General features: G+C 45.0%; 1 protein-coding gene across 3 annotated transcripts in view; it reads right to left on the minus strand.

The window, feature by feature from the left end:
• The window catches only part of Rnf144b (ring finger protein 144B), a 142,617-nt gene that overhangs the window by 38,858 nt on the left and 90,689 nt on the right, over nt 1-13,070 (minus strand). For all 3 annotated transcript variants that reach the window (XM_085831114.1, XM_029468249.2, XM_021180309.3), the window contains exon 2: nt 2,593-2,782. In XM_085831114.1, coding sequence (XP_085687240.1) covers nt 2,593-2,757 — 165 coding nt within the window. In that variant the 5' untranslated portion in view covers nt 2,758-2,782. The remainder of the gene's footprint in view (nt 1-2,592; nt 2,783-13,070) is intronic.

Here is a 13,070-nt window from a genome sequence, read left to right on the forward strand (position 1 = left end):
AAAAAGATGTAGCTTCTCTTGCTGTAATCCCGGCATATCTGCCCCTTTTCCACCCATGTGAGTAAGGACTGCATCCATGTCTGTATCCTCAGCTTCCCTTGCTTGATGCTACACCTTCCTTCCATATTAGAGCCAACGATGGGGTTCAACAGAAGAAACCATCCCCACAAGTAGACCATCCGATGGGACGGTTTACTGGCAGTGACATACCCTGCACTCCTTTCTCTGATGTCATTTAGAGCCAGATTTACCTATCTAAAGCAGGATCTGCAGAGACCCTGTTGTGGGCTAATCGATAGTCAGAGGCTGGAGAGGTGGCTCCGTGGTTATGAGCACTGGCTGCTCTTCCAGAGGATCCAGGCCCACGTGGCAGCTTGTAACTGCCTGTAACTCCAGGTCTGGGGAATCTGATCTCCTTGGGTACCATGTGCACGTGTGGTACACAGACGTACATGGAAGAAAAACACTCATACATATTAACTAAAAGAGAAAGGTTTAAAAATAAAAAAAAAATTAAAACTAAAAAGTGGCAAAGACAGGGAACAGAACTGAAGTCCTCTGCAGAAAGAGCAGCAGGTGCTTGTCACCACGGAGCCACCTCACTAGCGCCCAGATCCACTTTTCTACCATGCTTTGCAGAGAAATAAGAAATAAAGCTCTAACAGTAGAAAACATCGAGCAGTACTTCAGGCGAGTCTCACTCTAATTGCAAATTTGCAGGCGCTAATGCAATCACGCATGCCCAGCTTACTATTTTGGTCGATCCCAGGTAATGAGGTATCAGGAGGCCAGGGAAGGTTAATGCTTCTGGGTATAAAAAGCCCCAGAAGATGGAGGAGCACCAGAAACACCACGCCATTTGGCTCTGCTTTGGAGCCCTCTGTAACAGTAAGGGAGTATGAATCTAGATGACAGAATGATCGTTCAAACTCTTAACTCCCAAGTCACTGACAGAGAGATGGGAAACAGTTGTACTGTTTTTAATTAGAAACTAAAATCTACCGAAACAACAATGTGTCAACATTAGCTTCTTGTAAGGATGAAATGCAACCTTTGGCTGGATCCTCTTTTCCCAGCACTGACACACAAAGCTGGGAATTCTGCACTATGAACTGGCTCAGCAAAAACCGAAAAAAAAAAAAAAAAAACCCTCATATCCTGCCCTTATATACCAGGCACCCTCAGAGAAAAACCTCCATCCTGGTTATCACTGAACACTGCTTCTGATCCATGTGTTCGGGGGGCGGGAGGGGGAGGGAGGATCAAAAACAAGTAAAACAGACAGAGAGGCCATAGCTACTGATAGTTCAAAATGCAAGCAAGACCAAAGGAAAATGGACACCCGGGGGTGGCAGTACAGCTTCCTCCTTTTCTGTAAAGCAACACATACTGGGAAGAAGACGGGGTAACATCAGTATGACTCCCAATCCTTCGAAAACTCAGGGTCTTGCCTAGATCCATACCCCTTCTCCCCTTTATCGGATTGTTTTCTTCTCAATTCTGGTACCCCAATTTTATATCACACTCTCGTTTATTGTGTTGTTCATTTTGTAGCTCTCTTTGATGGATTTTAGCAACTGGCTCTCAGCCTTTATGCTGCAACCCTTTAATACAGTTTCTCATGTTGTGGTGACTCCACTACCCAACAATACAAATTGTTTGTGCTACTACCTCAGGGCTGAAATCTTGCTCCTGTTACGAATCATAACGTAAACATTATCTGATATGCGACCCGGGGGCGGGGTCGTAACCCACGGGTTTATAAACTCCCAGAGCAAAGATCTTTTCTGAGTTTTGTTTCTATAACTGAAAATTCCTGGTACCTGAGAACAGTTCCCAGGACACAGGTGCTGCCTGACAGATACGTGCTAGATAAATAAATGGTACCGTTGTCTATCGTCTCCCAGTCCTACGGCATCCCACCCTTCTGTACTCCTGTCTTGATATACTAACCAAGCATCCTTTCAGGAAACCAGTAACAAAGGGACAGACATTATTAACAAACATCACTAAAAGAGGCAAGTTCATCCCTGAACATCCGTATCATTGCTGCTGTTTCCTAATGCAGAGGAGGACTTAGTCAGCACATTTTAGAATTAAAAGAAGAGAAGATATGAAAGAACATTCATTGCGTTATTTCCTGCTTTTTTTTCTTTTTTTTTCCCTCTTCTTCCCATCACTCAGAGCAGTAGGGGAACTTCTTAGAGATCCTGGTTAACCTGGGACAGGCTCAACGTTTTGTTTTCATCCTGAACGAGGATCTTCAGAAGAGAAAGGCTCTGCTCACTCAATAGTTACATCTCTCTGGATGTGGTGGGTCATCCAGAGCCCGGGGAGACTGAGCAAGAGGGTCTGAGGTCGACTCCAGCCTGGGCTATATGGCAACTTAAAAGCAAGCTGGAGCTACATGCGCACATAGGCATAGCTTGTCTCGAAAGTTTAAGGGTCAGGGTACAGCACTCCCCTAGCGTGCGTGACCCTGGTGCCATACACACTACAGAGAACTCGGTATGCCACAGGAAGGTATCCCCGACCTTTCGTGACTCTTCCCTTTATAACTTTCCCACCATACAAACACTGAAGAGAACTTACAGGTGTACAAAAGATACACTGGCACTCTTGGAGCATGGTCATCTTGTCCAGAGACTGTTCACACAGGCAGAGCTTGCAAGTGACGAGCGGGGCGGGAATCAGGTCTCCAGAGGGTGGGTTTTCCGCAGTCATGGTCAGACACTGGAGCCCATCGACGGAGTCCATTGCCTGTCTTCAGCCTTCTCTATCCCTACAGATAAAAAAGAAAAAAAAAAAAAAAAAAAAAAAAAAAAAAACCAAAGTAAGGAATGTCATCACCACCAATACGGCTGATGGTAAACACGTGGATTTGGGGGTCTGGTTGAGCAAATCCTCACCCTCAGTGATTTCTAAAAGTACAGTTGAGTGTGTCTGAGAACTGTGGGATGGAGTACACCTGATCTTGGCAAGGTCTTCCCGGAGCCCTGAAATTTAAGCTGACCTCACCTCGTCGTCCTGATTCCTATCAGGTAAGCTAGCTGTAGGAGTGAAATGATCGCTAGACGGGGAGGAGAGGGGATGAGGAGCTGTTGGTCAATTCCAGGTGGACAGGATGAGCAAGCTTTGGAAAACAATAGTACCACACAGTGACTCCAGCTAATAATAATAGCAGCATTGTGCTCTTGGCAATTGTTGAGAGCAGATTTTAAATGATTCTCACTGGGAAGACAGACTAAGCATGAGAGGTGATGGTTAACAATCACGATTTCCTCGTTTTGAGTGTGCGAATGCTACTTTAAAAACGTCACATTGTGTGCTGTCAGATGGTGCCTCCTTGTAAAGCTGGCGGAGAAGATAGGAAATTAGCACTATAAACAAACATTCCATTTGGGTGGTTTGAATGAGGAATGTCCCCCATAGACTCATATACTGGGGCAGCTGGTCTCCAGTAGGAGGCGCTGTTTGAGGAGGTTAGCTTCACCCACTTCTAATTTACTCTGTTTCCTGGGGTGCCAAGGAAAGGTGGGTGGCCAGCTTACAGCTCTGGCTACCTGCAGCCATGCCACCATCACCACTATGGACTGTAACTCTCTGGAACCATCAGCCAAAATAAACTCGTTCTTCCTTAAGGTGCATCTGGTCACGGTAGTTTACCATAGTAACAGGAAGATAGCCAATAGAGTACATCACAACAATCACTACAGTCAATGCCACTCACTCAGAAAATACTTGAGCTCAGTACAGGGGAAAGTCAGGGCCAAGAAGTGGGAGTGGGTAGGGGAGTGGGGGGGGGGTATGGGGAACTTTTGGGATAGCATTGGAAATGTAAATGAAGAAAATACCTAATAAAAATTTTTTTTAATTTTTAAAAAAAGAAAATACTTGAGGATATCTCTCAAAAGAAAGTTCAAGAACTCCCAAATGGGATGGGCTGTAGCTCAGAGGGACAGCATGTTTTTGGGATGTGTACGGCCATGAGTTCATCCTAGAAATAAATGATTGTGTGGTCCAGCAATTCCACCCCTGAGTATGTGCTCCCAGAAGAACTGAAATCGGGGTCTTAAGGGGGTATTTCTATAACTTTGCATTATTAATATTTGATTCACAGCAGCATTATTCATGACTGCCAGAAGGGAAATCAAACTAAGCACACATCAATAGATGAATGAATGCAGTGTGCTGAGCGTAAGAAGAACCAATGCAGCCAAGGGACACAGTAAATACGGGGTATGTGAGGCTGCAACTAACCAGGCAGACTGTTTAAAAAAAGGAAAACAGTTTTACTTGCCAGAAGTACAAACTAAAACACGAATGAAAGGTATAGTAGAATAAATATAAGTCATTAACATGGTTTCTTATTATCATGAACCTGTTATTATTCACCATACATAATTGTATATGCTGTTTACATCTGGTAATGCTACAGGTTTGTTTATACCAGGGTTGCACAAATGTGGGTAATGTGTCAAGTTACAACATTATGACAGCTGTATATGTCACTGTGGGATGGGAAGTTTTCAATCACATCAATAACTTATAGGACCATCACCACAGACACAGTTCTTCATTGATGGGAATGTCAAGATGAGCATCATAATGACTTATAAATAGATACGAGAATATTGAAGCAAGAATGAAAGAAAAACTTGGAGGTGACAGAAAAGAGGAAAGCCCATGTGATCTCTGCTCACGTAACCAGAATGTGTCAGCACTTACTGACCTTAATAACCTGCCAAGTAGTAAGAGATGACTTGGTCAAAATAAGTTAAGGGGACACTAACCAACGATAAGTTCCCAGTAAGGAAGGCATGCTATTCCTGGGCAAAGGGCAATAAAATTCAAGGCTCGGTGTGCTCATCATACTAATGATTAAACAGCTATCACCCAAGGGCAAACTCAAATTAATGCACACATCAAGCTTGAGACTTTGAGATTTCAGACTCCCCTTTAGAGCCATGTAAGAGCTAAAAAAGTAGAAGATAGATAGATAGATAGATAGATAGATAGATAGATAGATAGAGTGATAGAGCGATGTCATCTCTTCCCAGACTGCGGCTAGATAATGATCACTTGGTCATCTTCCTAAGACTCCCCACTGTATCGCCCTCATAGCCCCACCAGTTTTCCCCTAACTGTGTCTTCTCATCTGAATGTAACCAGTAAGTGCTTCCTGAGGAGGGCAGCAGGAACTGTCACGACGCGGAACCACCTCAGACGCCAAATATCTATTACCCTTCAGAGCCAACTAGAGCTAGGCACGGTGGCACACCATTGTCATCCCAGAAGTCAGCAGGCAGGCACAAAGTCAGCCTGGCTTATATAGTGAGAACATGGGTCATAAACAAACAAATAAATAAATAACATGGGGAAGGAAGGAAGGAAGGAAGGAAGGAAGGAAGGAAGGAAGGAAGGAAGGAAGGAAGGACTGACTTAGGATGCTAGTTGGTGGATGCTACCATGAAGACACAATGGTGTTCTTCAAATCTGGCTACTGCTCACTTTCTTACAGCCTAGCCTGGTATTGCTTTCTGAAAGAAAACTTCATAGAGGGACAATTTAAAGATGTGTGTGTGTGTGTGTGTGTGTGTGTGTGTGAGTGTTGCCACAATGTACTCCTGAGGTCAGAGGGCAATATGAGTGTGTTGATCCTCTGCTTCCAAAATAAGTTTTGGAACCAACCTGTGTTCTAAGGCTGGTATTTGAAGTGCTGAGACATCTCACTGGCTATCTGGGACAAATTATTAATGTATGCCTGAGAATATAGACATAACTGGATACCTCTTTTGAGGTATCTTAGACATACTTATGGTTTGTTGGTTTGCTTGTTTGTCTGTTTCGGACAGGGTCTCTCTATGTAGCCTTGTCTCTCCTGAAACTCTATATAGACCAGGATGACCTCAAACTTCCAGAGATCCACCTGCCTCTGCCTCCCAAGTGCCAGGATTAAAGGTGTGCACCACTACACATGGCCTTTACTCATATTTTTAAGACAGAACTATTGGTTGTATTAAACAAGATCTACTGAAATCTAATCCTGTCTCTAGTTCTATCCATGATTTTATTCCTTCGTTTGTGAGTTACCTGCCTAGAAACAAAAGTTATAAAAGGATTCAAAAGTAAAACATATTTATATAAAAATATTTAAAGCATAAAACCCTTTGCATTGCAGAAACACATTTTTGAAAGAATACAGTCTTTCAAAAGGCATCCCTGTAACTCAGTGGAGCACGGGAGAGAAGTGACGTGCTTCATTCTTTCAGGAGGCGAACAATCCAAAGCAACGCTTCAGAAATTAACACTAATTTCCTAAAGTGAGAGATTCTAAACATTTTCAAGTGATAGCATTTAATAAAACCAAAAATGCCACACTACCGCTGTGTAAGAGAGAGTAGAGAAGTTAGTGCTTGTTCTTGGGGTGGGATGCAGGGCCGGTCCCTCTTTGATCTCTCCCAATCCTTATCACAGAAGCCTAAGGTTGCCCTAGAAACAGACTGAAAACCAATCTTGCCTTTTGTCTTTGGGAAAAACTAACAATGAGTGTTATAGATGACAAAAAGATAAGACAGATAAATGGCTGGAATCAATAGATGATAGATAGATAGATAGATAGATAGATAGATAGATAGATAGATAGATAGATAGATGAATAGATCTCAAACAAGAATTTCTTCTACCATGAGTTTATTGGAAATGAGTTTTTAAAACATTAAGCAGGGAAACCCTGTACCCTCTGATGGGGTCTTCACACTAGAGAGACTGTGAATACCTATGGAGCTTGCTAGTGTGTCCCGACCTTTATCTAAAGATTCACATTCACTCCCCCCAAAAACCACTGGCAGGACCTCATCCTCCCACCCTGACTACCTAGCAAGTCACATGACACCGGGAGGGAGGACCCGCAAGAGAACTGAGGACATTCTGTCTGGGCTCCTTCTTTGTCAGCTTGACACAAGCTAGATTCATTTGAGAAGATGAACCTCAGTTTAGAAAATGTCCCCATCAGATTGGCCTGTGGGAAGTCTTGTAGGACATCTTCTTGATTGATGATTGATGTGTGAGGTCCCGGCTCACTGTGAGTGGTGCCATCCCTGGGCTGGTGGTCCTGGGTTCTATAAGAAAGCAGGCCAGTGAGCAGCACCCCTCCCTGGCCTCTGCAGCAGCTCCTGCCTCCAGGTGTCTGCCCTCTTTGAATTCCTGTCCTGATTTCCCTCAGTGACAGCGTGACCTGGGGGTTACACTGTGAAATAAACCTGTTCCTCTCCAGGTTGATTTTGGCCGCGGGGGTTTATCAATTGATACCCTAAGACACTCTCCCTCTCACGAGCCATTCCTTTGTAGGCCACAGCAATTCACCCCCTTTTACTTTCAGACTTCCAGAAAGACCTTCCTTCCAGAGAGAAGCCAGCTCCCTGAGACCGGCCTGCTGACTTGTGCGGCTTATTCTTTCTCATACCCCACACTCCCAATCTAAGATAAGGGAGCAACTTGGTTTATCCACCCTACCACTTGAAAGGTAACAATTATCATTACTTTTACAGTTATTCCTAATGTAACTGTGCCTCTCATTGGGTGTCCAGGATCCCTCGGGGAAGAATTTTGGCAGCAAGTCCAAGGGCATGTTGGAAAGGAGAGAAATCTGGCAGCTGCCTTCGGGTTTCGACTTTCAAAGGCTTGTGGCAGGTTTCACTTGTTTACATATACCTAGCTCTAAGGCCAGATCTGCGAGGAAGGAAAGCCACTTTCTACCGTTCTGTTTTGTATAGAATTACCAGGAACAGAGAACCTTCTCTCTGCCCCAAGTGCCTCTTGCACCTTGAAGCGTTGTTACGAGAAGCAAGTGCTGCCTGGTAGGAAAGGACAGGGGAGTTGCTTCCCTGTGTGTTTTCATTAGGCTTGCCAAGGAACGGAATCTTGAGAAGCTGGGCTGGAAGCACGGGATGCATGAGGAATTTTCATATTCTGCTGGAGGCCTGAAAAAGCAATCTGCTCCCGAAACGCCAAGGGCGGTGAGGGCCAACAGTCACAAGTATTTTTAAATTAGGTAGCTTGTTTGACTGTCTAGATTCAAGGCAGTTACCGTGTGTGTGTGTGTGTGTGTGTGTGTGTGTGTGTGTGTGTGTGTGTAAGTATGTGTTGTACGTGTGTATGTGTGCGTGTATAAGTATGTGGCAGAGTATGTGTATATGCACGTGTGTGAGTGTGTATTGTGTGTATATGAGTATTTGTGTATGCATGTGTATGTGCATGTGTGTGAGTATATGTGTATGTATGTGTGTGTGCACCAGTATGTGTACCCAAGATAATCTAATTGGAAGTAAAAGCATTTGTTTAGGATACAAAGAGAGTTATCTGAGAATTTCTCTACATTGTCTTAGCGCCTTGCAAAAACATTTAGAGAAATGGCCAGAGCACAATTACAGAGACTGAGCAAAGGAGAGCCTCTGCCGAGTGAGCCAGCTGGATACTGCCGAGGAACCAAACCATCAGTATAAGTCCAGCTCGACTGTGCTGAGGTCTTAGTCCCCAGCCACCCTGCAGTGGCCGAGGACCAAACACAAGAGGAGTCACATAAATGCTTTCAAAATGTCGATGAGGCCTTGAAAGACACCGAGCTATCCTATGAAGGGGCTGGATGCATAGCTACAGGAGGGAGCTTCCAAGGGAAGGCTTTGGGAAGGACAGGCCTTGGGGTGGTACAGCTCCAATGCCAGTTTGTGTAATGGAGAGAGTCTCGGGCTGTCTACTCTAGAGTCAGTAGAATGGAGAACAGTAATCCCAAGTTCCCACCGTATTGGCTAAGCACAACAGTGAAAATCCGCGGGGTTTTCCCTTGGCTCTAGTTCAGAACGCCCTCCCTTCAGACGCCACAGCTCAGAGATGCTCATGTCCCTTAGACAAAAGGGCACAGTAGTGCTCATAACCAATCCTCCTGAAGGTCTTAAATAATATCCAACACTATCAAAGGCCATGTGAATCGTCATTATATTGTATTGTTTAGGAAATGATGACAAGAAAGTTCTGCATAAGCTTAGTGCACATAGAGCTACTTTCTGAGGGTTGTTTTGTTGTTGTTGTTGTTGTTGTCGTCGTCGTTATTTATTTACATTTATTTCTCAAGAGAAGGAGACGCATGAGCGTGCCACAGGGCCCAGCGCACAGTCCAGGGCTTAGCAGGCAACTTTGCAGATGCTCGTTTTCTCCTTCCACCATGTAGGTCCCACAGATCAAACTCGGGGTTGCCAGGCATCGCCTCAGCAGGAGGCTTTATCAGCTGGGCCATTTTGCTGGCCCTTTCTGAATACCTTTTAAAAATTGTTTTATCTTCTCATTATTATTATTAGTGTGCATGTCATGTGCAGGGGGAGGGGGTGCCAAGAGGAGTCAGAAGGAGCCATCAGGTCCCCTGGTGCTCAAGTTACAGGTGCGCTGCTTGACACAGACCCTGGGACCCAACCTCTAGTCCTCTGCAAGAGCAATGGTTGCTCCTAACTCTTGAGCCCCACTTTCTGAATGCCTTTGATCCCCGGGCAGACCCACAGACTTGGAACCTGAAGATACAGGAATTGACTGTACTGGCTTGACCTTTGCACCACAGGCCAGTGGAGGAGTTTATTTTAGCTACTGGCTCGTGTTTTTAACAGGACCTATCAGTAACCTCAATGGTGCTGGTTAAAAGGCTAGTCAATGGCTGCCAGTAGGTGGTCACTGAAGCTGTACTCAAAACCGGGGTCTAGAGGAAGACAGGTTGAGTTCGCTGGGGGCATAGCTAGAGTGACAGTGAGGGCAGGAGGTGCTGACAGAGGCGAGGCTCCTGGCAGCCCTCCACACTAGCCAGTACACTTCTCTTTCCTACTTGGCTCTCTGACCAGTGTTCTGATCATTCAGGGACAAGATGAACCAGTGCATATCAGTCACATCACCACCAACGGTCCTGCATGCCCCGTGACTGTAAGAACAAATGGATCATGGACAGACTCACTCCTGTTTAGAGAAACACAACTTCTGAGGCATACATAATTCATATCTATGCAACTGCCTCTCAGGGAATAGCGCTCAAGGCCAGGGAGTGCAAACAAGGTGTCCCTCTTAATGGACTTGGTCGTTATTGATAATGGAGATTAGGGGATCTTTCCTGGGTATCAGCAAGTCTAATAAATATTTAGGTCTTAGATGTGCTGTGCTGGCCGTTAAGACCCATCCCCCAGCCTTGAGGGAGTAGTGCTAAGATATACAGCTTGGGAAGGACTTCTCCCCTCTCCAGAATCTCATGGTTTCGTCCAGAGAAATCGAGAGATAAAGACCAGACACCTAGGTCTACAATTCTTTGGTCTTAAAATCTTCATAATCACAGTTTTGAGGAGAGAGGACCACACAGCCTTGTAGCTTGCAGACCTCCATCTTCTGGGAACGGAACCAATGTCTTTTTTTTTTTTTTTTTAAGATTTATTATATGTAAGTACACTGTAGTTGTCTTCAGACACACCAGAAGAGGGCGTCAGATCTCGTTACGGATGGTTGTGAGCCATCATGTGGTTGCTGGGATTTGAACTCCAGACCTTTGGAAGAGCAGTGGGTACTCTTACCCACTGAGCCATCTCACCAGCCCGAACGGAACCAATGTGTGAACTCGGTCGTGCACTGCTTTACAACTGGGGAGAGCGGGTCACTGTGTGAGCATCTAGTGCATGACACAAACCTAGAGGCTGTGGGTGGGCCACTCAGCCTGGCCTTTGGCTGTCAAAAGAGACATGTTAATAAAGAGAAACCTGCTACCTGTGAAACCTGTGCCCGGCAAGGGTTGATAATTCGCAAAAGACACTTTTTAAATACACAGAAGTAAAAGAACAGTAAAAATACGTAGCACACATCAGTAGAGTTGTTGTGTATCGTCATTATTGCATGTTGTATGTAACTGTGTGGTCTGTCCTGCCGGGCAATGGGCATTCCAGTGGCTTTGTCTACACCGGAACTGTCCACATCACATACTGAATTTATTGTGGTCCTCACTAGGCAAAAGGAATGTGCTCGCTTTGTTTTTGATCGATCGGACCACCATCGAGTGCACAGCAAGTAGGCGATGGATGGAAATGTCATTATCCCATGTATAACTCTATCACTGCCATCTTTTTGGTGGGTAGAAAGGAGGGAAGAGCATGAGGAAGGAGAAATGGGAGCATGTCTCAGGAGGGAACAGTGTCCCATGTAGCCCAGGATGGCCCTGAACTCCACCATTCTCACCGCTACCTCCTGAGGGCGAGGACTATAGCAAGCACCACCATGCCTGGTCTTATAAGGTGCTGGGACTGAGCCTAGGATTCACGAATACTAGTCAAGCACTTTGCCAGTAGAGCTAAGTCCCCAGTCCCAGGAGGGGTGTCTTAGCTTCAGCAAGGACTGTTTCCTAAAGAGCATGTTTACTCTTTCAAATTCACGAGTGAATACAGTCCAGGAAACTATTTTAACAAGGCCCAACTTTAAAGTGTTTTCTATACAATGGAAGAGATATATGAACGTGACCATGTATACATCATGAGATGCTAACTCTGGGATGTCTAGTTTTATCCTTTCAAAATGCTGTTCCCTTTTCTTAAACACACACACACACACACACACACACACACACACACACACTCTTCTTGTCTTTGTTCCATGTTTTCTTTATACTGCAGGGTTAGGTTCAAAAAGTAGAAACCCATTCCAGCTTTCCTAACAATACAAACTTATCAAAGAAGGTAGGCGTGGGCATGAGACCCACAGCTCAGTGTTCTTGGTGCTGTGATTTTTACATGCACCACGCCAGCTCCCTCCTCACCACCGCCATGTCCTGCCCGCCCCTTTCTTCAACTGTTGGTTCTCTCGCCTCCCACAATTATTCATCCAGCCCCACTGAATAATTTTCTTCCCCTTGCCTGGCACAGCAACAAAGACCCAGATCAGGAAGGAATGTCTCTGACAGGCAGGTTGGACAATAATGTAATTAACAGACGGAGGAGATGTGTTTCAGAAAGCCCTACAGAACAAGACTTGGGCTGACTTCTAGGGTTAGGACATTACCAGGAAACCACAGTCACCAAAGTATGAACATATAAACCCAGAAAAACTTTTCTCCAAATGAATATGTAAATATTCATATGTATATGTAAAAATGCATATGTAAATATTACTCCCTTCTGTAAAAGTTTTAAGCTTCCACAGAAATTTTAATTAGAAACAAACTTTCATGAGGCCAGTGTGGAAGTGGAGTTGCTAACCTCCCACGCTGAAGAAGGTTCAGGGCATATATTCTTGCATGCCTTTCCTGAAGAATCTTTTAACTGGAATCCATAATGCAGGGAAGAAAGTCAAACTGCAGTGAACCCGATTCCATACCTGTTAGGAGATGGGATACTGAGGTGATAACTCAGCCCCTGGGTAGAGAAGGAAGCTGGGTGGGGACCTTCTCAGCAGATGATGTCACAGAATGCAGGAAACCTTGTGGATATATGGTTCAGCCACAATTCCATGAAAGAGAGGACTGGAAAGACAGCTGAGCAGTTACACGTCCTTACTGCTCTTGCAAAGGACGTTGGGTCAGTTCCCCAAACCCAACATGGATCCCAGCACCCACAGGAGGTGACTCAGCCATCTGCAGTCCCAGCTCCAGGGGATCAGATACTCCTGGGCTTCAAAGGCACCTGCACATACACTACACGATGCACCTAGACTCTCATAGGCGCCGTGTACATGAAATAGATTAAGTATTTTAATAAGAAGGAAGGAAAAAGAGAATCCAGCTACCCACAAGAAGCTGTTCATCTCGTGGTGAGAAGTACTGGTCACTTTTACTCTCAGAATTGTAGAGGTTTCTGCTTTCCTTTTAAGACATTTTAAAAACGTGCGTAATTGTTATGCCTGCGTGCATGTGTATGTGGCACACGCATGACTGGTGCCCACAGAGGCCGGAAGAAGGCATTGGATCCCCCTGAAACTTGAGTTACAATCAGGCATGAGCTGCCATTGCGTGCTGGGAACCAAACCTGAGTCCTACCCTCTCTTCGCTATGGAGCTATCTCTCCAGT

The sequence above is a fragment of the Mus caroli genome, unplaced genomic scaffold (assembly GCF_978045245.1).
Source record: "Mus caroli unplaced genomic scaffold, Mus_caroli_1 scaffold_15, whole genome shotgun sequence".
In the NCBI taxonomy this organism is placed as follows: domain Eukaryota; kingdom Metazoa; phylum Chordata; class Mammalia; order Rodentia; family Muridae; genus Mus; species Mus caroli.